At 40.9% G+C, this 27009-nt stretch overlaps 1 protein-coding gene across 2 annotated transcripts in view; it reads left to right on the plus strand.

The window, feature by feature from the left end:
* FAF1 (Fas associated factor 1) overlaps nt 1–27009 on the plus strand; it is a 338217-nt gene that overhangs the window by 244703 nt on the left and 66505 nt on the right. For both annotated transcript variants that reach the window (XM_019501327.1, XM_019501328.1), the window contains exon 13: nt 2495–2649. In XM_019501327.1, the coding sequence (XP_019356872.1) occupies nt 2495–2649 (155 nt within the window). The remainder of the gene's footprint in view (nt 1–2494; nt 2650–27009) is intronic.

The raw sequence follows: 27009 nt of genomic DNA on the forward strand, positions 1-27009 counted from the left end.
CCTCTAAAAAAAAAAAAAAAAAAAAAGTTGTTTGTATGCATTTACTACCATGGTAGCATGAACAATTTGTAAGCAACATAATCTTTCCTAGCAAAGGATGCTCAGAAGGTACATTGATTGTAAGCTATAAAAAGTATAGTTTGTAGAATGTATATTGGCTACTATTTTTGTCTCCTTTGTTCCCCTACCAGGAGACCTCTGTGTTGTGTCCACGTTTTCTGGCCGCTTGATTAATTACAGGTTCAATCAATAGGTACAAATGATAGAGTTTGACCATCTAACTGCATGTTTTATAGATGCAAATAATAATCATGTTCTTAAATCAAGTAGTTCCAATTTAGATAAGTATTATTCATGTGCTCAAGCATGTACTCATCGTGTTTACTAAAATTAGGCTCTACATCTTTAATCGTAAAACTGTACATATTTTGAAACACTCACTTGTATGGAAACTCATATTTAACAGTTTCATGGGGTTGTTTCTTTGGAACTAAAAGTGTTTCTCAAGAGCCTTTTTTTCTATCAGTTCTCAGTGAAAAGAGGAGAGCAAAGCCATCCGCTTACCACAAAGCAATGCCACCACAAAGGAAAGATTAAGGGTTTAGAGAGAGGTCAATGTGGGTTTTTCTCTAACTAAACACTTTCCTAAAGTTTCCTTGTGGAAAAAATAATGAAGTCATCTAAGAGTTTTTAAAGAATTTTTATTTCTTTTTCACCGTCTGCATTCGCTTGTCTTCTCAGCATGGATGTTTAATCTTTCTAGGCTTTGTGAATTGGTCCAAATGAATAAGTGGTGAGCTGTCTCTCTAGGAGCTAGAGGCTTATTCTAAGGCCCTAATCACTGAGTAAACACATCTTTGCCCTCCCTCTCTTACAACTGCTATATAATAGTTGAGATTCTAGCACAGTAACCTGGATATTGCAGGGATCGACGCTTTGAAATGCAGAATGGCTGATCCTCAAAAACAGACAGTGCCTGATCTTCCCTTGCCTCTTTCTTCTTTTTAAATTAAATATCACCACAGAGATGGTGTTTTATTGCTTGATATTGTGCATTAGTGCCCTGGATTTTCAAGTTTAGTTTCAGTCAACATTGTTGGCTGCACTTATATGGAACTCTGCATGTTAGGCTTATTAATGGCCTTTCCTGACACATATGTACTTGGTTCTGAAGAACATTCAAATTAAATCAGACAAACATTAATGTGAATTACTAATCCGTTTCTCAGAGTCTGATGTTCAAATGTATTCTTCTTTTTTTCAAATGGACATTGTTAAGCTTTCCCCAGAGCCGGTGTATTTGGTTACAGAAATAAAATTACCTGCTTCAGATTTTACGCAGCATGCCTTAATATATTAGGACTGGGTACCAGATCAAGATCCAGTTGCAAATGTTACTTCCAATGGATGGAATTGAAATGACTGTATAAAGCAAGTTGCATGTGGAAACACCAACACTTAACCACATTTGTCTTTTCAAAATGGATGTTTTAGTAGTATTTTAAATGATGTCCCTAAGAGTCATTGTTCTGGATTATTTTCTCTTGGTTTTTAAAAATTATGTGCTTGATTAATTAAAGTACCAGATAGAAGTGTGTGAGTGTTACTGTGCTCTTTTCCCCTGATTCTTCTCTTACGTACACGTAGACTGACCAGTCACTTCCCAACATGTGCTCTGCCACTCTTATAGATAGGATGCACAGTTCCCTTCTTGGCTACCTTCAGTCTGAGCTCAGGTATTAGTCAGTGGAACAGCGTGCAGATGTGTGAATCTGTCCTCTGCAACCAAAATTAATTTCTAAAATTAGTCTGGATTTTTGCAAAATGGGCATCATTGGTGTTCTCAAACTTTTGTATAACCAGGAGCCAGGGAAATGAGAAGTCATTGGCATTTAGTTATCCAATTGTTTACAAATGAATTTATGTAGTATTCTCAAGAAAATGTTTCGATGGAAGGCATGTTTTAAGTGTAGGACAACTAGACTGAGTGTCATCTTTACAAGCCAAAAAATTATCTCATTCTGAAAAATAAATGTGAGCTACATGTTCCTTGGTATGCATATTTCAGGAGGCTGTCAAATGTTTACTGCAATTAATTTTGTTTAAATAAGCTTTTTATTTTTTTGTTGAAATTCATATCTTTAATATTAATCTACTGTAAAGATCTGTTAAATTACTCTTTTGGCATCTGAAGAAAACTTTACGCTGTGCTTGGATTTTGAGAGAGAGTGTGACTTAAAAATATATACATTTGTGCATGCATGGGAGGGACAGTCTGACTTGAATTGCAATAATTGATTTTTCTTTTCTTTTACTATAAGCTGGATGAAAGAAATGCATTAGTTTGTTATAGAAACATTTGTGCAAGTGCAGAGAGTGACCTGCACATTGTAGACAACATTGTGCACACTAAACGTCATAGAAATTTTAAGTTCCTAAAAAGACTTCTTACACAGGTATTTTCATTGATCAATATTTTCTCCTGTCTTTGCAGAGAAAGCTTCTTGCTATCTACCTCCATCATGATGAAAGTGTACTAACTAATGTGTTCTGCTCACAAATGCTTTGTGCCGAATCTATTGTTTCATATCTGAGTCAGAACTTCATAACCTGGGCATGGGATATGACAAAAGAAGCAAACAGAGCAAGGTAATACAGTCCTGAGTTGTGAGCTGAGCTGCTTTTCTCTATAGGAGGCTTGTAATCTCTGTTTAATATTGTTTTGGTGCTGGTGTTTGCTTAAAAAAAAAAGGAAAGCCCTGCTATGCTTTTAGCAGATCAGTGGAGATGTGCTGATCTATGCCAGCTGAAAACACTCGTCCTTATTTTCATTATAAGGTTATTCATTACCATTGTACATTAGGGGAGAATTAGTTTACTACAATTTACTTCATTTTACAGACTTATTTTCTCATGTTTACTTTGAAAGCAGACCGCTAGAAACCAAGTGTCCAATGTTTTGTGTTGGATTGCTACAGTGAGTCAGCCGCACCAGTTGCTTGACTGGGAGAGAGGAGCCCACTGGAACGGCAGAGGTGTCTTATCATAATTATTATTTTTGTTACTGGAAAACTTCATATCATAAATACATATGTTACATGCAAACACATTTCAGTTCATTCGTAGAAGCTAATGATAACGCTAGTATAGGGAGCAATTTATATATTAAAAAGCTAGTCATTCATTTGAGTGATATGGAATAAACAGTTTTATAACATTTTTTTTTGGTATTGATCAAAAATCACAGTGCAAATATAATGTGTTTACCATTTACCTTGTGTCTTACAAAATAAAAAATTAATAACTAAGGAAATCGTACATTTTAGGCCTTTCCACCAAGGTGGGTGACCTATTCAATTCTAGTATCGACTAAAGGATAAAAATAACTTTTATCAAAGATTTTTTTTATGCCTTCAGCAATCCATAATGATATTTTCCTCCTTTAGATGTTGGAGTTAAACAGGGATACATTTATTTGGTCAGTTGATTATATTTTCTGTATCAGTGATTAACAGGTTTTGAAATTGGACCCATTTAGATTTCTAATACGAACTTTATTTTGTTATTTGACATGCTCAGGTAATTCATTTTCCATAATGGTGTTTTGTGTGTATTAATGTAACGTAATTATTTTTGCTGCTTGGTGAGCAAAAGAGGATGCATCAGTTTTTAAAGGCACCTTCACTGGTTTTTTTCTTCATTTAAGTGATACTTGAACAGTGAGAAATCATCCAGATTTGTGTTCTTATTACTCTGCTTTAGTATTAGATGGATTTCAGTCTGTATTTGCACATTTTCATTTCTGAAACAGAAATTTTCAGATGAAGGACAAGAGCAAAATAATTATCTAATATATCCTGTTTTAAAAACATCTTAAAAAGATAAATTGCACATTGTCATTACTGCAATAAAACACCCTTTAAATTCCTCTTGTTTAAAAAAAATTATATTACTTTATTAATAGATAAAAGGTGATGAAGAGCAGTGCCAAAACAGATAAAAATGAAGCATCCAGGGTCTTTCATGAGGCCAAATGCATAGACTGGAGACTTGGTTAAATCTTTTGGTATTGCCATTCATTGGCAGTAAGGAGCCTCCTCCTTTTGCTTTTATCCCACAACTTGATGTAGAAGGAAACACTATTTCTAAACCATCTGTAGTGGCTAAGTTCAGTTGGCTACCTGCTGTTATATTGTTCTGTTCACCATTTAATTCTCTAGTTTCTTTTATTTTACAATGACAAAAAATTGCAGTGTAGTTTCTTTTGAAAAACTGTGTTTGAGGGTTTTTTATGACTGACAATCAACAGCCATGTAATTGCTTTGTTGTGTTTTACTAAAGAAATCTATTAAGTAGCACAACTTTGATACACTAGTAATAAGAGTTTGCAGGTTACAGAGACACCTGTGGTGACCAAAGCGACAGAAGCTGCTTGTTAGAAAGAGCCGGTACAGCTGTGTCCTATTAACTCCTTATGACACTTTTTAAAACACAAAATAAAGGGCTTGTTCAAGGCTTTATAGCTGTTCTCAATGAATCTAGTTGCTGATTGTGTCGTACGATAGGATTCTTAAGCCTTCATTTTTTGCTTTCTATTTACAACAACAAAGAAACTGTTATATTGACAGTGAGATTTTAAAATAGTAAGGGGTAAACAAGACATTTCAGTACAAAATAGCATGGGTCTTCATTTGTGTTTAACGTTACATCTTGATCTTTGTGGGAGGGACTTCACCTTTTCCTGTTTGGGAAGTGCCAACACAGTATGGGCATTCCCTTAAATAAATAAATGCTGATTAGTGCCACTGTTTAACTACTACATTGTGATAGTTATGTATAAAAAAATAGAAAACATTTATTTGGGAAACAATTGTGGACATTGATCTGATGTTGTCGTTCATTTCTAGAAATACACTTGCAGCATTTTAACTAGAATAAAACACATGGATCTGATCTTAGTGCTTACAATTGTGGAAAACTACTGTGATGGGAAGGAGAATTAGGCTCTATTTACTTGCTGATCAATTAAATATAATTCAGTAGTACACCTCAACTCTAGGCATGCCATCGTGTAGTAAAAAGAAGGTTTTCAGTGCTTTTTTATAAGTAATTTGGTGTGGAGAAAGGGTTTCAATTAAGCATAAATCTTTTCATCATGTAGGCAAAAAAAGGTGCATCCTTGCCTGAAATACTCTGATTTTCTGTTCTGTTCTCCCCAGTTCTCATTCTCTTTAAAGGTTGGGATCGCTGGTACAGACCCCCTGATCCTGTATAACATCCTAGTGGAGTAAATTAGGATCCAGAATGGACAAAGAGGCCCGTGCTAGCAGATTGCACTGTACGACAGAAGCCTAAAGCAGAATCAGATCGCAATACAATTCAATGTCTCTCGTGTGAAGACTGAGCGGATTGCATTTCTAATGCCCATTACTGTTGGTACCAGATAGACCTCTGAAAATATTAACTTTCAGGCTCAGCAGCAGTCATGCTGATGGAGTGGTCTCATAGTATAGTAATTTGTGTTCTGTACGCACCCAGCTACGTGAGACAGAATCAAAAATGTTGTCAGCTACTGAGAATGAAAGGGTATTACTACAGTCTTTCCTTATCGATTATGCAAATTATTACAAGGGTTCTAATTATTTTTCAAGGCCGAGTCCAAGCCAGAAATCACGTAACATTCTAAGACTTTCTATTAATCATCACAGATTGTTTCAATAATACGTTCAATTAATTTTTAACAAATCTGGTCCATTTTGAATCCTGTGGGAAAAAAAGAAAGAGCTTCACAATGCTGAGATGTTTCACAGTTGTTTTTAACAACATTTTTCAGTCAGCTGTAAAAGGTGGATGTGCCTAAAGCCGTGGATGGTCTAAGTCTAGCAGTGTTCACTATCTTACAGAGCTGGATGCTTTTGATTCATCTATTCAGCACCCACTGAAGTAGGTCAGCGAGCCTCTCCTAATTGACTTCAGTAAGAACAGAAGGAGGAACTGTGAGCACAAGGGCTGTGTGGTCACTGTTACTTTCATTGACACAGAAATCGCATCTCATTAGACACGTTATATGTATATATATATATATTTTTTTTCTAAATGCACCTACATATAGACAGCTTTTTTGTCAACTAGGGTAGTTATAGCTGGACCAGGTAACTATATCAGTTGTGTGTCAAAGCTGCTAATGCCTCTGATATGAAATGCGCAAGATATCAGGCTCTTTTTTTCAAGCAAATACTGCAAATTTTGTTTTGATGCTGATATGTTTGTCGGAGATTTGCTCTAAAGTTTCTCGTAAATGGTAAGGGTAGTGGAATAAAATAACCAGAGTGTAAGGTGTAAAATAATTATTAACTAAATTAATTTAGAAAATATCTAGTATTCTTCTTCTTTGGCAATCCCTTACAGTTGTGGTTGATTGTCTTCCATGATTGTCTTATCTGTGTGGCTGAAGATGAGGCCTATCTGCGATTGACAGACTTTATTACAGCTCAGATATGTGTTTACGTGTGGGGTGGGTGATGCTGGATTCTTGATTTGGTCTGTGACGCACTGTTTCTGCCGCTCTCACTTTTCCATCTCCTCTGGTTGTAGTGAGGTTTCAAAGTACTGAGATCCCTGCAGCAGACTCTTCCTCCATTTGGGGTGATCCTGGGCAATAGTCTCCTATGAGTTGACATCCAAGTTGCATTTTTTTAAAGTTGGCCTTGAGGATGTCTCTGAAGCAGTTTCTTCCCTCCTCTTGAGCTTAAGCTTTGGCTGAGCTGGGAGAATAAAACTTGCTCCCAGAAGTTGATGTTGAATGATCATTGCCTCAGTACTCATGGTGTTTGCTTACAGGAAGATACTAATGTTGGTGCATCTGTCTTCCCACTGGATTCAAAGGATCTTCTACAGGCAGCATTGATGTTTCTTCTCCAGTAACTTTAAATGTTTCTTGTACATTTTCCATGTCTCAACTCCGTACAGCAGGGTGGGGATCACAACTGCTTGATAAACCAGGAGCTTTGTTTCGGATCTGATGTTGTGATCTTCAAACGCCCAATTCTTCAGGTGTCCAAAGTCTGAACTTGCACTTTTGAGGTGATGTTGGATTTCTTCATTGACGTAAGCCTTCTATGAGAGATGGCTTCCAAGGAACACGAAATACTCGATGTTCTCCAGAATCTGTGGATCTGGATTACCAGAGCTGGGGACTGTTCATTAAGAGCTTGCTGGTGGAGGGAACCTTAGTCTTCTGAATGTGTCATACCCATTTTCTTGTATGCCTTGGTAAAGACTTGAGAATTGCCTGAAGGTGTGCTTCCGAGTGAGCACACGCTATAGCATCATCAGCATTCTGTAGCTCAGTGACGGAGGTCATGGTGGTCTTGGTTTTGGTTTTTAATCGGCTGAAGTTAAACAGCTTACCATCCATTCAGTAGTTTCCCTCCACTCTGGCTGGAAGCTTATTGGCTGTCAGATATAGCATTGTGGTAAGGAATATTGCGAGGAGTGTTGGAGCGATGACACAGCCTTGCATAACTCTCATTTTAATTTCAAAGGAATCTGTGCTGGATCCTTTACTGAGCTCTATCACTTGCATACTGTCATGGAGCAGGCAGAAAATGGTGACGAATTTTGGTGGGTACACATACTTCAGAAGGCTCCTCCACAACACTTGTCAGCTGACAGAGTCAAAATCTTTTGTGAGGTCAAAGAAAGTCAAGTAGAGAGGCTTTTATGTTGTTCCCAACATTCCTCCTGCAGCTGGCGAGCTGTGGAGATCACGTCAGTTGTGCCTCTTCATGCCCTAAACCCACACTGAGATTCAGGGAGGAGCTCTTCAGCAAGTGGAAGGAGACAGTTCAAGATGGTTCCTGCTGTGATTTTTTTCCTGTGGTGGACAGCAAGGTGATCCCTCTGTAGTTTTCACAGTCAGACTTGTCTCCTTTCTTGAAGATAGTCACAATCATGGTGTCCCTGAGGTCATCTGAGATTTCCTCCTCATTCCAGATCCTTAAGATGTGGACATGAAGCTGTGATGAGGGCTCCTCTCCTCCCTGTTTGAAGATTTCAGCAGGGACTCCATCCGCTCTAGATGCCTTGTTGTTCTTCATCTACTTGATGGCTGTCCTCATTTCATCAATGGTTGGAGGGATTCCGAGATCATCTCTAACTGGGTATTATGGGACGGAGTTGAGAACACTCTTGTCAACAGCACTCTCGATTGAGAAGGTCTTCAAAATGCTCCTTCCAGCAGGCATTGATGGTTCTCCTTTCCTCGATAAGGTCTCCCACATCCTTAGGTCTCAAGGGGGTTGGTCCCTGGGTGCTCAGACCATAGATGGCTTTGGTGACATTGAAGAAACTACACATATTGTGGATGTCAACAAGATGGTTGTTCTCATCAAACCAGTCTTGATGTTTCCTGGTAGAGAATCCAAATGTCTCTTCACAGGTACTGATGACAGTTGCCTTGAGGGCACCCCACATCCTGCTGACATTCTCTCTTTGTTGCTTGGAATTCACCAGTTTTTTGTTGACACATTGGTGGGAGAGGTCTCACTTGCTTGGGTCCTTGAGTCCTTCAGTGTTGATCTTCTGTTGGCATTGCTTCTGCTGCAGCAATCATTTGGGTGCTAGTTTGAGTGATACAACTGAATGGTTGCGATCAGTCCAGCAGTCATCAGCTCTTAGTGTATCTTGAGTGATGCAGACATCTTTGCAATTGGGGGCGTAGAAAATGACAGTCAGTGTGACAACACCCACAATGCTTAGATTGCGGGTGTTGCCATGATGTCTTGTGCCTGTTTTTTCTGGTGGCACAGGGTGTTGGTGATGATGAGTCCATGTTCTGTGAATTTGGTCGAGAGGAAGATACCATTGGAGTTGACCTTTCCTACTCCTTCCTTGCTGATGGTTCCATTCCAGGGGTTAGAGTCCTTTCTAACTCTGGTATTGAAATCACCAAGAAGAATAAATCTGTCTCTCTCCAGAATGTCAGAAAGGACTTGGTCAAGGTTAGCATAGAATTCCTTCTTGGCTTCACCAGCGGCATCGAGAGTTGGGCATATGCACCTCTAACAGTAGCATATTGATTTTCTACTAGTTTAAGACGTTGGACGGGTCATGAGGTGCTCATTAATTCTGATGGACAACTCATTGATTTGGTTTATGAGTTAGTTCTTAATGGCAAAACCAACTCCATGAAGTTGGAATTCTCCTTCCTGTTTACCATTTCAGAAGAAGACATATCTGCCTCCATGTTCTTTGAGCTGCCCATCTCCCGCTTGCCAGGTCTCATTCAATGCAGCTACATCTGTGTTGTCACCTGCGTTCTTGGGCTACAGTCATGGTGTGGTACACTGTTAGGGTTGTCTATAAGGGTCCTGATGTTCCAGGTCCTGAAAATAATGGTGTGTCTTTGTTGACATTTTTGACTGCAGTAAAGGTGATCCCACCGGATGTGGTTTTCTGGTCAGCAAGAAATACAGAAGAAGGCTGCTCAGCTACAGTTACAGCTGCCCTTCTGCCTCATCCAAGTGCTAGATGACCTTGTAATTGCCACCTTCATGCCAGTTCATGACTAGGAGCTTCCAGACCTCACAATTCTGCTCCCATTGCCATTAGCTGGTCACCAAGGGGCTTGAGGAATGTGCTGGAAAAGTTGTTTTCATGGAAGACACCTGTGCATTACTACTTTTATCATGGAGTAGCTGCTGTGCATTAGTTTTCACATAACTCTTGACAGAACAGAACCTTGATCCAATGGCGAGGAGACCAAGACGACTAGGGATCTTGTTCTGTTGCAGCTTTCATCTGCCTTCGCTGCTGTTGAGATTCTAACATCATCTGCCCGCTCTGCTGTTGAGGACTCGTAGACCCATGGCTGTGGGCTGGGCAGGCTTACTATACTGGCAACTGTACTTGCCATGTCACAGAAATGTCAAAGGATATATGTGGCTTTTCTGCTGTCCAAACCACATCCTGGTGGTGCTACTGCTGCTTGGTCCACGACTGCTTATTCACCAGTTACCCCTTCTTATTTCACAGCTAACCTTCCCTGAAGGTCATTCCACTATCTGCCACCTGTGGACACGCTGGGTAGGAGTATAGTTCTGCCCTACAGATCTAGCATTATTACAATAAGTTCCTTCTTCCTTGTATCTTAACCTTAGCTTCACTAACTTTGGTGTTTTTTATTTTTCTTTCTGACTTGTAAATTAGAATTTAGGTAAGTCGTTGTAGTTGAGAAGTGAATATTTCCTCACTGTGCAGAGTTTAGATGGCTAATCAAGGAGCCACCAGGCAGATACAGTACAACAGGATGATAGGTGGAGGGTATGCAGTCATCTTTCATTATGGCACAGGACTAAGCTGTCATCATGGCACTGATATAATCATGGTACTTTTGCTTCATTTTGAATTATTCCAAATACAAGTCTGAGCACCAAGCTGTAATCACCTGGAGGGATAATCTTCATTTAGTATTATCTTAATTGGGCATTTTGAAAGTAGTCTCAATGTTTCTTTAAGGAAGTGGATTTTATTTTTATATGCACGTGCACACTTGTATGAGTGAGCATAGCAATGCATATTATTCTTACTGAGAGAACAAGTGATAACTGTCTTTAATGTGCCTATCAATTTCCATTATAACAGATTACCTTTCTGAGAACCATTAAGACTTCCATTGTTTGCACCAGGTCTTTAAGATTCAGGAGAGAAAAAAACTTGAGAGCTAGATATGTGACTTTCACGTGTCCCATTAAATTTCATTCAAAAGGGGCTAGACAAATTCATAGACAGTATATCTATTAATAGTTGTTGAACAGAATGGTTAGAGATATTTCCTGTGGAATCTCTAAACCAATAGTGGTGGATGCCAGGGAAGTAATGAATATGAGATGGATTGCTCTAGCTACATCCGTTTCAATACCTTCCCTTTTAAAGCATCCACTCTTGCTACTGTCGGAGATAGGATATTGGGCCAAACGGACCATTGGTCTGGTCCAGTATGATGCTGCTTATTCTTAAATGTGGTTGTATATGTATTACTGTCTTCACTTACGCATTAAATGATATGCATGCTGTACATGTGTATGTGTTTGTATATATGGGGCATAAGTATAATAATGCATATAGATGTACGTGTATCTCAATGTGTGCATACATATTTGCAAACAGACAGTATACACTGTATTAAAAACTTCATTATGAGAACATTAAGGCAAACACTATCAAGAAAACTGTCCCTCCACTTGCTCCCGCTTTACTTGCAGCTTAGCTCTGTGATTCCAGACAGCGTAGAAGGGTCATGGGTGCAAGCACCAGCACCGCTGTCAGGCTGTCTCCCAAGACAGAGTGCATTAGGGCACCACTGGGTTTTGTGCTCAGGACCCCTGTGAGCCATCTGTGCTGCCTTATTGGTGGGCTTGCTTTCTTCATGGGAACCCTGAGCTCAACTGAGAGGTAGTACAGCAAGATTTTGTCGAAATTTCCAAGTTATGGTAATGCCAAATAAAGTTTACCTTAATGTGTGTGTGTGTGTGTGTGCGCGTGCATGTGTGCATGTGTAAAATGCTTGGGCAGACATAGTAATGTCAGACATAAAAAAGTGACTAGAATCTCTCTTGACTTTTTTAGCTTTTGAACCCCAAGCCCCTGGTGCAATATTTCAAGACATTTCCAGCTTTCCTCAGTTGTGTTGACAGGTACCTCTTAGTCTAAATGTTCAAATAATAGGGTTTGGGTTTTTTTTTTTCATTTGACTTAAGCTTAGGAAAGAGTTAATTGAGTAAAACATTTCTCAGCAGCAGGTTGTCTTCACCTGCAATTTCCATCATCAAGTAATTAGCCATATTCACAGTTGCTGACCCTTAGTACTAACCTACTGAATGATGCATGCCTGGATGAAGTTGACCATAATACTCTAGCTTTCCAATCCCATTTGATCCTCCAGCAAATGTACTGCAGGTGTGGGGTCTGTGTGTGTTAATTTTTGACTGCTTCCCAGGGCACAAATACAGATTTGGTATAGGTTTCTTGCAAAAGAGTTGGACTTTTGGAGCATAATGTTTTGGAGCATTATGACTTTCATTGCACACTTCTGCTTTCCATACTCTTTTGTGGAACCTGCCTATTTTTGCAACATTTAAATTAATTTACATCAATAGCAATACAGTGCTAGTCAAAAAACCAGCCAGGTCAAGAGTCTAATTATTGTTTTAAAAATAAAGGGTCCTAAGCACCAGGCGGGTTTGTCATTTTCTCTATGGTTTGTTTTGAGGAGGAGTAGGAAAGAAGGTGAGGAGGGAACCCTCCTGTTCCATGATTACATCCCACCCGCTCATTTTCTCCTTTTCTACTTTGCTTTTGATTTTAGTGGCCGTCTTAACAGAATGTCAAGATCAATTTGCAGCATGGTTTAACTCAAGGTTTGCATTCTGCCAGCAGCAATTGTCCCTACAAACAATGCCGTGTGTTCTTGTAACTTCAGAAGCTTTTAGAAGGATCATGGCAAGGGCAGCATCTAATGACTTTATTAGTGTAGGGTTTCAAAATGGGCTCAGTAATTGTTCACATCTCTTTGTCATCTAGTCATAATTACTGCATAGCATTGTTCAGGGTTGCACTTGTGAATAGTTTCCTAATAGCACTGAAATGAAGAAAAAAGGGAAAGGATAAAAGGTGATTGTCTCTTTAGACTGGGAACAAAACTGCCTGTATATAGATGATGGTTAAACTGTTTATAATACTTAATACATCCAACAGAAAAGGTGAAATATCCTTTATATGTGTATATGTATTTATACACACACATTTTACACACACATACATGTATGTCTGGGTGTGTTTGTATATGTATATATGCATATGTGTGTGTGTATGTATATGTATATATATCACAAAAAATAATTGCCATATATGTATCTTTTAGGAGACCATCTTGATAGTTGAGAGAACTTTTGGACAAGCTTTTGGGCATCAAATGCCCTTCTTTAGGTCTAAGGCTGTGTGTGTGTGTGTGTGTGTGTGTGTGTGTGTGTGTGTGTGTGTGTGTGTGTGTGTGTGTGTGTGTGTGTGTACATGCATGCGCGCACATGTACATACACACTCACACACTTGGAGCTGATTTCAAGTTACTGGTCTAAAATATGTGTTAAACAGATTTAGAAACTTAAAAAACAGCATAAGGGATATTTGTTTTAACTAGTATGTTCTTGGTGAGAAAAATGCTTTTATATGAATAAAATAACCCTGTCTACTGATCTAACTTATTTTTTCAGTTAATAACATGTACCTATCATGATCCTCTGGGTACACTGCAAAAAGAAAAGAAAAAAAGAAAAATTAGGTCAGTTAAATTAACATGCAAAACTGACACATTGCCAGGTGTTAAGACATTAGTGCTCCATAACAAACCAAAAATTATGTATCCAGATCTCTTCATAAAGGATTGATCTTGAACTGAAGGTTGACAAATTTGGGCTCAAATGGACCAACAGGAAAAGTTAAATCCAGAGTAGAAAAAGGTGATTCTTTAGTTCCAGACATTTATGCAGGGACTATTAGTTTAGGTACAAACATTCGGGGAGGTTATATCGCACTAAAAATGGCCGCCCAAACTAGTTTAGTTTGCCCAGGTGCACATCTTACACTTGGATTCCTAAGTAGGTTGATCTAAGTGCAAACTGTACAGAAGTTCAGGAAGATTAGATCAGTCTAAAAATGGCCCTTCCCTGACCCCGATTTATTCCAGTCAGGCTCCTGGCATGAGTGAGTGCTGGTAAAGCTGGCTCCAGGAGCAGTTTATAGGAGAGGCAGCTCAGTAGCATCAGGGAAGTCTGGTGGGGGGGTGGGCATGGTGGGGGTTGGCAGAATTGCCTGTCCAGTCCTGCCAGCCCCCCTGCAATCCTTGCAAGCTTCCCTGAAGACCCCATTACCCCCTCTGAACTTGGCAAAACCTCCCAGACCCCACCGACTCCTTCCACAGACCCTGCTAGCCCCCCACCGCGATCCTCCCAAGCTCCCCTGCAGACACTGCTTGTCCTCCCAATCCTCCTGTCCCCTGTTGGACCCCTTTTGCCCCCCTGATCTCTCCCAAACCCCTCCCCTGCAGACCCCCTTAGTGTCTCAAGTAACCTTATATTGGGTGGGCATTTTTAATTCTAACCTCCCCAGACATCTGTGCTTTCCCTTATTGACAATTTTCCTAGGACCTACTGGGATGGAATAGGGAAGAACAGGTGTCTTTAAGCCAAGACCGAAAACCACCTCAAAGGCTCAAGACCAGTGGCTTGAATTGAACCTGCAGATACCCGACAAAGTGCATAACATTGAACAGAACAATGTGCCTGATACAAGAAACATTGAATGAAAGCAGGTAGCTGCTCTCTCTATTCTAATACCTTAAATGTGAGAGTGGTCTACAAGCAGACCCTCATGTAATATGAATTGCAGTAATCCAATCTGTGAATAATTTGCAGCAGGCACTTTATCCTTTTCTATTTTTCTTTGAGGCACAGATCCATAAAGGTAGTTAGGTAGCTCACTTGAATGAAAGTTGATTAAAACACCCCAATAAAAATAAATAGGATCTAGGTCCTGAAATACCTTTGGTGATCTGGGCATAAGTGCCTACCCCTCTGAGCAGTGTAAAAATAACCATCTTGCTAAAGTGATGGCTGGCTGCTCTTACTACTTAAATATCCAGGAAGAGCTCAGGATACAGCCTAGACAATAGTTCGTAAACCTTGCTAACGAACGACTTCTTTACTGGAGGGAGCAGATATAACCTTCACCTTCCATTCTGATTGTTACGTCCAGTCTACATCACAACCATCATAGGTGCTAGACAAACATCCTGTTTGAAGCACTACAGACGTCTCTGAAGAACACCAAACAGGAAGCAGGTAGACCTGCGTGACCAAAGAAGCCCTTCAAAAAATGGCCTCAGCATTTCAAAAAGGATCCTTAAAAAATGAGGAACATCTCTGAAGTACGTCGTTTGGAAGCGCTTCCTGAAGCATTTGTACGTAGCCCCTTGTTTCACCTACTGACTGGAGAACCGCTACATGCCATCACAGTAGTTTTGAAGCTACAAAACTACAGCAGCTTTTGTACAATACAGAGGCCTAAAATACAGCTGAAAACCATGGCTATTCATGGTCCTGGAAGATACTTTGTTGGGATTCTTATCAAGGCATGCGGAGAGTAAATAGCCCACCTTTTGGATTAGGGCTGAAATTGCTTGAAGTGTAAACTGTACTCTTGTCCCCTTGTATTATCATAATGGTTGGCTGCATTGTGTTTTTGTTGCAGAAAGTTCATGGTGTGTTTGGGGCTTATTTAGCTGCTTAGAGGAAATTTTTCCCACTACCGACTGGCAAATACAGGGTAAGACCCTAGCAACCAGCTAGGGATCAGGGCATGTATTGATTATGTTTGTACTAATAATATTTTTTAGATGTCCAGTATTGACGGAAAGGAGGATTTTTGAAATAGCGTTTTCTTTGAGAGCGAATGTTGGCCTGGGGCTGCAGAATGGAAGGGATCTCATCCCCCTAAGCTGGGGGTGGGCAAATTGCAGCCCATGGGTCAGTTGTGACCCACCAGGCCTTTCTATTCGGCCTGTGGGGCCCTAAAAAATTTAGAAAATGAATATATATCTACCCCTGGCTGCCTGTCATGTGGCCCTCAATGGCTTGCCAAAACTCAGTAAGCGGCCCTCCGTCCAAAATAATTGCCCACCCCTGTCCTAAGCCTTGCAGGATGAAGGGAGAGTTTTTGTATCTTATGTAGACTGAGACATGCCACTCACATATTCTTTACCCTTATACAAGGGAAGGATGGTTGGGGTGTCAGCTTTGGATATGAATCTGTGTGCATTGCATGTGAAGTCTAAGTATCTTGTTTCTGGACACCTAGATAACCAGACATGGTTGTCTGATTCCCCAAAATGCCACTTATGCACAGGTTGACACTCTCTCTCTGGGTATGTACAGCTAGCTGTTCACATGTGTAGGTCTGTGCACACAGGGATAGTGCCAACCTGTGCATAAATGGCATTTTTGGGAAGTAGATGACAACATGGATGACCATATTTGCTCCTGTTGGCATTTAGAAAAGAACTGTGCCAGCTTAACTGTACTGTGTCCTTTTAATGGTTTTGAGATTTTATAGCTGTGAACCCCCTTGGATCACTCCCTCTTGGTAGTATGGGGACTTCCCTATTAAAAAAGTAGCCGTTAGCTTTTAAACACACTTTGGTGTCTGTTTCTCATTGTCTGCTTTGTCCGAGCCAATAGTTATGGCATTATAAAGTGTGCCACTTAAGTGGATAAGATGTTAAGGATACTGCTACATGTTCAAATTGAAGCTGGATGGAGACCAGCTATCGAGTTGTTACACTCATTTTCATAGCTGGTTGGTTCTTTTTATAGCTGGATAGTTGGTCATTTTTATCATGTGATAATTACTTTGCATTTCTGACTGGTCTAAATTTATTGCGTGATTACCCAGTTAATTGTGTGATGGTGACTTGGCACTTGTGGCTGATCTTCCTTTGCACATGTGGCCAGTCTAAATTTATTGTGCGATTAACCAGTTAATTGCATAATATAATACACCTAAGAGTGTATTATAAAGACCATATATAACAAGCTTATTTAAATATACCATCTCTTGGCCTTGTGTTTTACAATTTTTAATTTAAACATCTAATACCTAAAAGGTTATTCTTAAATTAACATTTTAATGAGAGTTGTGTTGACTTTGTGCAGTATAAAATTAGTAATATGAAAATTATCGTGCATATATAATATTTACCACACTTTTCTTTGTTCTTTAGAGAGAAGCTACAGATTGTTTTGCATCATCACAGACACTTCTAAAAGTTTTACAGTTTCTTTAAGTAAGCTAGAACTAATGGCATGCCTGGTTCCTGAAGAAATTGTGCTCTTTGAGGATAGAGAGCCAGGAAAGACTGAAAAACATTAAAGATTCTAAATGGAAAAAATAGAAAATTATCATTGTTATGTCCAACTTAAAAGTAACTAAAGGAATATTTATACTAAAGTAAAATAAATTATAATGGATAATCCAACTAATATTACGTTCTGCATGGCTGTGCTGTTTAAAAAAAAAAAGATGGCTTATCTCAAACCCTATGTATCTTTCAGTGCTTTTTGGAGTAATTGGAGTAAGACGTTATCTCTATTCTAAAAGAATTTGCTAGATTTTCAATTTTTCAGTATCATAGATTGTGTCCTAATACAGGTTAAGGGTATAGATAGCTCTTGACCCACTGCAGTTCCACTGACATCCATTCTGGCCATTGCACCAATATATGGCACTTAGAATTTAGTGAACTGAAAATGGATTTCTAATGTTGAGCCGGTATGAATACATCTTAAGTTTAAAGTGCACCTTTGTGTCTTCCTTTTCAATATCATTCTTTTCAAAAAGAGAGCATACTACTGTCACATTCTGAATATAAGGGAAATTTTAGAATAGTGTTTCTGAAAGTCTTCCCCAAAACTTCAGAGAATGATGCTGAACAGTCCTGCAGCTGCTTTGAACATTTGCATTCATAACGTTCTCATAGTTCTGTCAAAGCTTGGTAAAGAGCGCCTAAACAATGGGACAGAACATTCTGGAACAGTATTGTTCTTCTGATGTAAGGAAAATGAGTATATATACACATTGCATTGAAGGAATGAAAGCTTACATTTGAAAGTGGTGTTGGAGATGCTGTATTTACTAAACAAGTATAACATGCATTTTTGGAGACAGAAACGGGACTTTATATTTTTCTTCAAGTACATGAATATCATGTAAAATCTCACAGTCTATTTGCATGCATTCAGAGTCTGGCACTCAGAAACAAAGCACCATTCACACTACATTAACTTAACTGTGTGTGTATATGAACAAATGACTTTTTTGTCAGGGCACTGGCAGCGCTCTCCTATTCCCTGCTTTTTGCTATGGCCTGTTGTAGGCTGTTGCTGGTTCTGTGCCCTGTAGTTGTTTATAAAGGTTTTAAGAGGCAATTTGGAAGAATCCTTGGGTAAAAGGTTGCCTGGAAATGCAGGGGGCTGGACCTAATGACACATGGGGGCCCCTTTCAGTCCTATATTTCTGTGTTATTTTTTTCATCTTAAAAAAGACAAAATTAGTTGCTTAGTTTTCCTTTACGTGAGCCACATTATACCCTTATAGTTACCTGGGTTTCCTAAAATGAAAGTGTCTTGTGAACTTGGATGACTCATGAGAGAGACAATGGGATGCTTGTTGTTCTTCACCGCTGTACCAGTAGTTTAAATTCAGTATGTAACTGAAGGTTAACATGCAGTTGCTGTTTGTCACCTACATTAAATAACTAGACTGAAACCACCAACTTATTAGTAAGTAAGTGTCCACATCTCTTAAAAACGGTGTCAGGTGTCTGTCTTGGCAGAATGGGAAAGGGGACTGAACTGCTATCTTGTCTGGATGTAGTTGCACTGGATGAGAATGCAGGGAAGTAGGCACTATTGCTGCCTGGTCTTTGGCTCTTTGTGGAAGTACAGATCTTTCTTTTCTTTAGAACTTAAGATTTTCTGCACATATAAACTGAAAAGCAGTTTAAAATCTTGATTGGCAATCAGTGTTGCAGAGGTGGTTGCAGCTCTGCTCCCAGCTTTCTCCCTCCCTATGCTGGGATGGGCAAACCATGCTGCAGGAATGGTAGCCTATGCCCAGCAGCATGTCTTCCCCCCCACCCCCATTCTGTTTCTTCCCACCCACCATTGCCACTATCTTCAATTGACCTGGGGGGGCAGGGGAAACTCCAGAGCTGCTTCTGCCAGTGTGCACAGGATTATTGGAGATGAGGCTGTTTTGGATGCCTGCTAATGTTCCTTTTCACACACCTAGGCCTGGGAAAAGAACATATAGATAGCAGCATATGAGAGTATTTATCTGTATTATAAATACAATTGTTTTTATACTATTAAACACTTAAGTTTTATTAGCAGTACTATTCTTGTGATAGTTTCATTAACATCTTTGCTACCTATAAGCCAAATCATTTAAGTTGATTAATTTTTTTTTCCTTTGGGGATTTTCCTTAAAGATATATTATAAAGCATGTTGAAGCATAAGTAGACTTCAGCTGTAAAAAGCAACCAACAAAACGTACATAAAGGGTTATGCAAATGGGGCACAGTATTTATAGTGTTATGCGTTATTGTCTCTGGAAGAGCTTCAAGGAATTCTGCTAGGCATACAGACTCCTGATGTATATCTTATAGAATCATCATAGAATCATAGAAGTAGGGTCGGAAGGGACCTTGTAGATCTTCAAGTCCAACCCCCTGCCTGAGCAGAAGAAAAACTGGGCTCAGATAACTCCAGCCAGGTAGGCATCAAGCCTCTTCTTAAAGACCTTCAGGGTAGGAGCCAGCACCACTTCCCTTGGAAGTTGGTTCCGGATCCTAGCTGCCCGGACAGTGAAGTAGTTCTTACAGATGTCTAATCTAAACCTCCTCTCCAGCAACTTGTGGCCGTTATTCCTTGTTATGCCAGGGGGCACTAGGGGAAACAAGGTCTCTCCCAAACCCTTCTGGTCCCCCCTAGTGAGTTTATAGACGGTCACCAGGTCCCCCTTCTCTTGTGAAGGCTGAACAGGTTCAGGTCCCACAGTCTCTCATCGTAGGGCCTGCCCTGTTGCCCCCTGATCATGTGAGTGGCCCTTCTCTGGACCCTCTCCATGTTGTCCACATCCCTCTTGAATGAAGTGCAGCACGCAGAACTGGACGCAGTACTCCAGCTGCGGCCTGACCAGTGCTGCATAGAAGGAGAGTATCACCTCCTTGGATCTGCTTGAGATGCATCTGTGGATGCATGACAAGGTACAGTTGGCCTTCCTGACTGCATCCCTACACTGCCATCCCATGTTCATCTTGGCATCAGTGATGACTCCAGGATCCTTTTCTGCCTCTGCCCTGATGAGAAGGGAGTTCCCCAGCCTGTAGGTATGGTGCCGGTTCTTCCTCCCCACGTGCAGCACCTTGCACTTGTTGGTGTTGAATCCCATTCTATTCTCATCCACCCACCCCTGTAACCTGTCTAGGTCTGATTGCAGCCTATTGCTCCCTTCTAGCATGCCCACATCCCCCCACATCTTAGTGTCATCAGCAAATTTGAACAAGGTGCTTTTTACTCCCTTGTCCAAGTCACTGATGAAGATGTGGAACAGTGCGGGGCTGAGGACTGAGCCTTGGGGAACCCCACTGCCCACATCCCTCCAGGTCAAAAATGACCCGTCCACCACCACTCTCTGGGTGTGGCCCTCCAGCCAGTTGGTGACCCATTTGACTGTGTAGGTGTTGACACCACAGTCCCCCAGTTTCTTAATGATAATGGGGTGAGAGACAGTGTCGAAAGCCTTCTGAAAGTCCAGGAAGACTATGTCCACTGCTACCCCTGCATCTAAGGATTTGGTGACCTGGTTGTAGGTCCCGTAATGACCTCAGCTAATTCCCTCAGTACTCTAGGGCGGAGATCGTCCGGACCAGATGATTTGAATACATCCAGCCCCTCCAGAAGTTCCCTGACTAGTTCCTCACTAACCCTTGGCCTAGGTGCACCTCCCCTGGGGTGTAGGTGGGGCCCAGAGGGGGGTCTGATCTGGTCCCTGCTGAGGAAAATGGAGGCAAAGAAATTGGTAAATAGGTTAACTTTGTCGTCTGGTGTGATGACCAAATTTCCTAGCGTGTCTTGGCAGGGGCCCCACGTTACTCAGAACCTTCTTTTTGCCCCATATGTATTTAAAAAAGGACTTCTTGTTGTCCTTGATCTGGGAAGCTAGTCCCAGTTCCATCTCTGCCTTGGCCTTGCTGCCTGCCATACTTACAAGTATTGGAACAGTACTTTATTAATCCTAAAAGCATACTAGCTCTAGGTAAGAGTTATGGACTCGTGACCTCAAACTTGACTTCTGTTGAGAAAACCAAGTGGCAATTCGGAGGGATGAAGGAAAGAGTGGGGCACTGCTTGACTGATGAAATTATTTTCAGAAAAATTCTAATAATTAAGTCTTCTGTGTGCTGAAGGTTTTCATCACGATGTAAATAATATCAAACTTTGAGCTGATTTATTTTCAGTAAACAGACACTTAGATGGGAAGCATGACATTCACTCCAGCACAGAGTCGCAGAAAGCACTGGTGCTTGGTATTAAACACTAAAAGGGGAATTAATTTTTTTCAAATACCCTCGCTTTTGTGTGTGTGTGGGGGGGGCATTAATTAGAGCAGCTCTGAGAGCCACTCCAATTAAAGCACCTGGGGTGTCGCATGTATCAGCATGTGGGGGCGTTTTAACTAAAGCTCATTGAACAAGCATTATTTAAAATGGCAATGTGGGTGCTTTAACTAAAACTCAGTAAACAAGCTTTATTTCAAGTGCCCCTGCCGCCATTTTTCAGCATGGAGACGCTGATACACATGATGCTGGACTCTGCTGGAGTGCAGCAATAACCACATCCCAGCGGACTTGATTAATTGAGTCTGCTCCAATGTGCTGTATTTACAGCATGTCAGAACAGCCTCCCTGCATGTGTATAGGCGCTCTTAGTGCCTGGATTGTTAGTTGTCCAATGGGGGGGCATATTTGATAAAATTATTATTATTTATTGTTTACATTGGGGGTGGGGAGGCGGAGTTCCCAAAGGAAGACCGAGTTTCATTTCTTGCTTTGAAGTCTAAGATACAGGGTCCTAGGAATTGCTCATGGTAGCACTAGAGCTAAGATTTATGTATAGAAGGGAGAGGACAAGGCAATTGAGAAGTTAAGGATGGGACAGAAAATGGGGGATACAGAGAGAAAGTAAAGCAGAGGTTCTGAAAACCCTGTCTAATGTAGAAAGTGTTACTAATAGAAGTAGCACCCCTCTCGCATCTGGTATATTACGGGTTGCATTATGTATATTATTTCACTTTTTGCATTGTAGTGCATGCTAGATGAATTATGCTAGATAACACCTGCTCTGATTTGTTGTGAATTTACGAGAGTTTAAGAATAGTCTCCACACATCTTGCAGGATAGCGGTGCTTTGGGTTCCTGTGCTCTGAACTCATGGACTGTTTAACTGGTTTGTATTGGAAGTTACACCATAAGAATCGAGAGAATGCTAAACCTTATTGTCTAGTAGCCCAGGCTTGGAGGTTAAATGTGCCATCACCTGTTTATGCTTTTGTAGATTAAGATGAGGACCTTGAAGTGGTGAACAATGCAGAGGATACATGTGATGCATGCACATCAGCAGGCTTTGTTTAGAATTCAAGCTGCCACACGCTGCATCATTTCAGCATTATTATAGAACAATATAGACATGATAAGTACGTAGTTCACTAATTCTAGGCATGCTGCAGTGACAAACGAGCACAGGCATTTGATGGGCAATGATGAGAGAAGGTTATTTGTGGCTACTAGTGCTGCATGCACAGAAAGGATTAGAGAGGAACTGAGCAGAACTGTGAGCTGCCTGCCACTTACCCAACCAGGTGGGACACCTTCATTGGCAACAGCACGCTCTTTTCTAGGTAGCTCTTCAAAATACTTCTCTCTTCCAGTCGGCATTCCCTCAGTTTTGCCAGGAGTTGCTGTTGTCAAACTTTGCCGAGAAGATAAATTCTGCATATTGGTGGTTTCCATTTTCTGTAGTGTCACACAATTTCCTCTAGTGGTTTCATGTAGGTGTTGTTTAAGAAACGTGGAACAATCCAGTCCCTGTGGTGGACTCCACAGATAAGAACTTGTTGGAAAATTTGCTCTTTGCTACTCCTTTTAGATCTCTCCAAAAAAGATTAGAGCCATTTTTAAAGCATTTCCACCCACATCTGTCAGGTTCCATAAGCAGATGAATAAGCATTTTCTGACTTGCAGGCCCCCCCACACGTACAAGTAAAGGTGTGATTAGAGCTAACGCATGAGCCACACAATTGCACCCTCCGCCATGCCACACGTGCGTGGCAGGAGGCGCAGTTGTGGCATGGTGCGTTAGCTCCAATCATGCCTCATTAACAGCACAGAGGGAGCCTGGTTCTGGGCTCCCCCTTCATTGACAAGAACCAGGCACCCATGGCTGGGACCCCAGAGCAGGCACCCTTTTGAAGGGGGCTCACAGTCTCAGGGGCCGCGCACAGTTGGGACTGAATCCTGTGCCTGATGGGGGCCCTTGATTCTGGCTGTGCTGTGCACACAGCTGGGACTGACAATCCTGTGTCTGGCATGTGGCGTGTAGTGCAGCTGAGACTGAGAGCCCTGTCAGGGGTGGGGACTCAGTCTTGGCTGTGTGTGTGTGGGTCTGGGAGTTTCTTGCACCCCTGAGCCTTAGAGATCATGGCTGCTGCAATCCTCCAGACCTGGGGGTTTCATGCTGGGCATGGCTCAGCTGATGGGGCTCCCAGCCACGGGGGAGACCCTGCTACACATGCAAATTAAAGCATGATAGAAACCATCTATAAAGTTAGTACACATTTTCAAGTTCTATCTTTATAGCTACTTGGAGCCTTTTATTGTGTGATAAGTAGTTTGCACATGTAGCTGGTCTTAAGGTAATTGTGCAATTAACCAGTTAATTGCACGATAACTATAACCTGTAGAGGGGGGCCAGAGTGTCACAGGTCAAAACAGCCAGCAAATGAAAAGGGTGTTTGATTTCTGTCCATTGCTATGGCAAGTGAATCTATGCTAAGAATGCTGAAACCTTTCACAAATTATTGAATAGAGATGATGGCATGTTAAGGTGTGATTTGCCATTTAAATCCGTAATCCACTGATAATTCTTACCAAAAAAAATAAGTCAAGAAGTGTCTCTCTTACTGACGTGTTTACATTGAAGTATTAAAGGAGTGCTATCGTATTTTTTTCTATGAGGACAGAATTAAAAAAAAATGAAAACTGAGATTTTCCCTTTGTCACATTATTTAGGGGTTCAACACCAAGTGTAATTCAATTTATGGAAAATCACAAAAAAATACAATACCGAAAATATTTGTGCTTTGCCATCTGATCTCAGCTGCTGTTTGAGATATATTTTTTTTTAACAACCAACTTTCCTGTGGCATTCTTTCCATAATCCTGATTAATCAAAAAGATGAACACAAACAGTGATGCAAGACTAAAACACCTGTTAAGTGTTACTTTGAAGTTTGTATCTGTGTGTACATGTTCTTCACTGGTATCTGCAACCATCAAATTTAGTGTCTTCCTTTTACCTAGGTAACAATATTTTATTGCTGGTTGGTTTTCACTGATGGATACGACATGTCCAAAGTGTCATCTGTACTGCTCTTGTAGCAATGCACTGAAATACTCTTAGGGCCTCATATAGCCTCACAGCATTCTGGGATGCTCTGCTTACAGAGCTCTTATGTCTGGCCTCCCCAACTTCCCTTTCCCTTTGGCTTCACACAAATTGTGCTGGTCATGATGGGTTGCGTTTGCCTTATTCTTGCCCTGCCTGCTTATGAGACAGCTCCACTACCCTTTCTAGCACCCCAAGATGTGGTCCACAGCTGTTCTGTCCAAGTAGTTATCATATGGCTTTATGAACTGTGGCACAGGAAAGTAGGCTGGCTCGCCTCTAATGACTTTTGTGCAAGTCTGCATTCCTATTTGGGGAAAAAATGTCCCCACTCACAGCTTGTAGAAGAGTCTCCATCTACTTGAACGATAGCCAGTGTTTAGTTACAGTTGCAGTAATCTGTCAATACCTGTAGTGTTGTGGAGTATTGCTCCTTCCTCTTGATATATTTGTAGGCTAGAGAAATAGAGGTGTGGGAAGGAGGAGAGTAAATGTATAAGCCCTATCTAATAGCTGTACTGCAGTTGTTGTCTGGCACTGCTGGTTGTTCAGGCCTGTAGGACACTTTGGTTCAGCCCATGCTCTTCTCCTGTGCCCAGAACCAGTGCTCAGTAGTGCACAGGTAGTCTATGGCTATTGCCATAAGCCAGCAGATTCTTGGCATTCACTGCAGCACTTACTCTCTTTCATCTGCCCACTTTTCCACTAAGCTTGGTATCACTGCTGCCGCCTCTCGTGCCTTTTGGTAAAGTGGTGCGCACCATGCAGGAAGGGTACGACCTGTGATGAGGGAGGACTCATTCATACTAGAGCAGTCTTGGGAATCCCTGCTCTGAGCAGTAAAGGTGATTTCAATGGACTCCATACTTTCCAAAAATGGCAGGGGGCAATGATGCAAAACAGCCCAAGTGGGCAGAAGTTGTGGCTCACCCATCCCTCCATTGGACAGGCCTTGGCACCTCATAGTCCTACCCACATCCATTCCACAGCGCAAGGGCAACTGGCATGCCTTTCTAGTGTGTGCTTGTGCAAAGCTGCCTGCTGTCAAGGTGTGTGGTGCTGGCAGAGGTACAGCTCTGGGCATGGGCATGATCACTGGCATCTGAGCAGGGTTGGCAGCTGTTTGCTGGCAGTGGTTTCTTGTATAGACAAGGCTAAGGATTCTGTTCTGTTTCCAGACAACTTACGGAAAAGAATTAAGACAAGAAACTTTAGGAACTTTTTGCAGGCTTGGATCTTGTATTTCATTTTTTTTATCCAGCTATAGTCAGTGTCTGTGCTTATTTTGTAGCTTTTAATGAGTGCTGCTTTAGTTCCTAAGAGTTCCTATAAAAGGTGGAAAGTGAATTCCTGCTTTAACTATTTGTATGCAGTTTATTGTTGTCACTTTCTTGTGAGGGTATTTTTTTCTAGAGATTTTTTTTTCCAAAAAAGTGTTTTTGTTTTTCTCAGGCGGCTTCTCCCTAGCTAAATATTTTTATAATGAAAAAGTAAAGGAGTTAGTAGGGTGCCATTTACCCTCCCTTTTTGACAGTACTCCTCCATTTCCACTTTTGGTTGGAGATCACAGTAGTCCAGCCTGTTGTGGAAAACAATTCTTCCTGTAGTGACATCTGGTTCTTTGATGAACTCCACAGGCAGTTCTGTTGGCAGCTTTGGAGATACCACTAAAAGATCTGGCACACTTTCATCTAGATGAGAACAAGAAAATCCCTTATGAGAAATGCACACAATAAAGGACTTGTTTTTCATCCATGCTAGTATTTCTTTTCTTCAGAAGTATGTGACCAGGATTGATAGCTATTTGGTAGTATGGTATGCATAATGAGTTTGTGTTCTTTCACCAAAATATCACATAACTATCTTCTAATGAAGAAAGAAGCAGAAATTGTGTTTCTGTATGTATAAAACTCTACTTTTGTGTGAAATGCAGATTAGGAAACACAAATTATTACATTCCCCCCCCCTTATTTTTTCTATCTTTTAACTCTACTGTTATCCAAGACTTTAATATAAATGGTTATAATAACCGTCACTGCCACAAACTTCCCCAGCAGTGGCTCAAACTTGGACCTGCACAGCCCGGGCCTGGGCAGCCAATTTCTGCTCGCCCTCTTGGCAGGGCATGCGCAGTTGGCCAAAAGCATTGCAGACAAACAGACACATAGATGGACACACAGACAAAGCCCTTTATTATATTAGAATTATAAAATGCAATGGGCTGTATGCCTGGGAAAAAGAAAATTTAAAGAATAGTGCAATATTCTCTAATACATATCTTTAATATAGAAGAGTTAATGGCTCTATAGATGAGATGCAAAGCCAAATGGGATCTGCAAAACAAACGCAGGGCTAGAGTCAGGTGTGCAACACCTGTTCATGCCTCTTGGTGTGCTGCTCTTTTGTCAGTTATGACATCACTTTACTGTTGGTTGGGGTTGACGGTATAGGTGTGGAGTTGATTTTCCAGGACCACCATTGACTACTACAGTATTTTTCAGTTTTCCTTAATCCTTTTTCCGAAAGGATCAAACTTGTTGCTCTTCTTCATTCGTTTACTCTTCTGCCAGTGTTTGCATTCCTTTGCTTCTTCCCACTGGCTAAGTAGAGACAGTCACAAAGCCCCGGGGTGAATCAATTCAATCTTCACAGGTTAGCCGGGGGGGGGGG

This window comes from Gavialis gangeticus, unplaced genomic scaffold (genome assembly GCF_001723915.1).
Source record: "Gavialis gangeticus isolate Ggan-Ray unplaced genomic scaffold, GavGan_comp1, whole genome shotgun sequence".
NCBI classification, from domain to species: domain Eukaryota; kingdom Metazoa; phylum Chordata; order Crocodylia; family Gavialidae; genus Gavialis; species Gavialis gangeticus.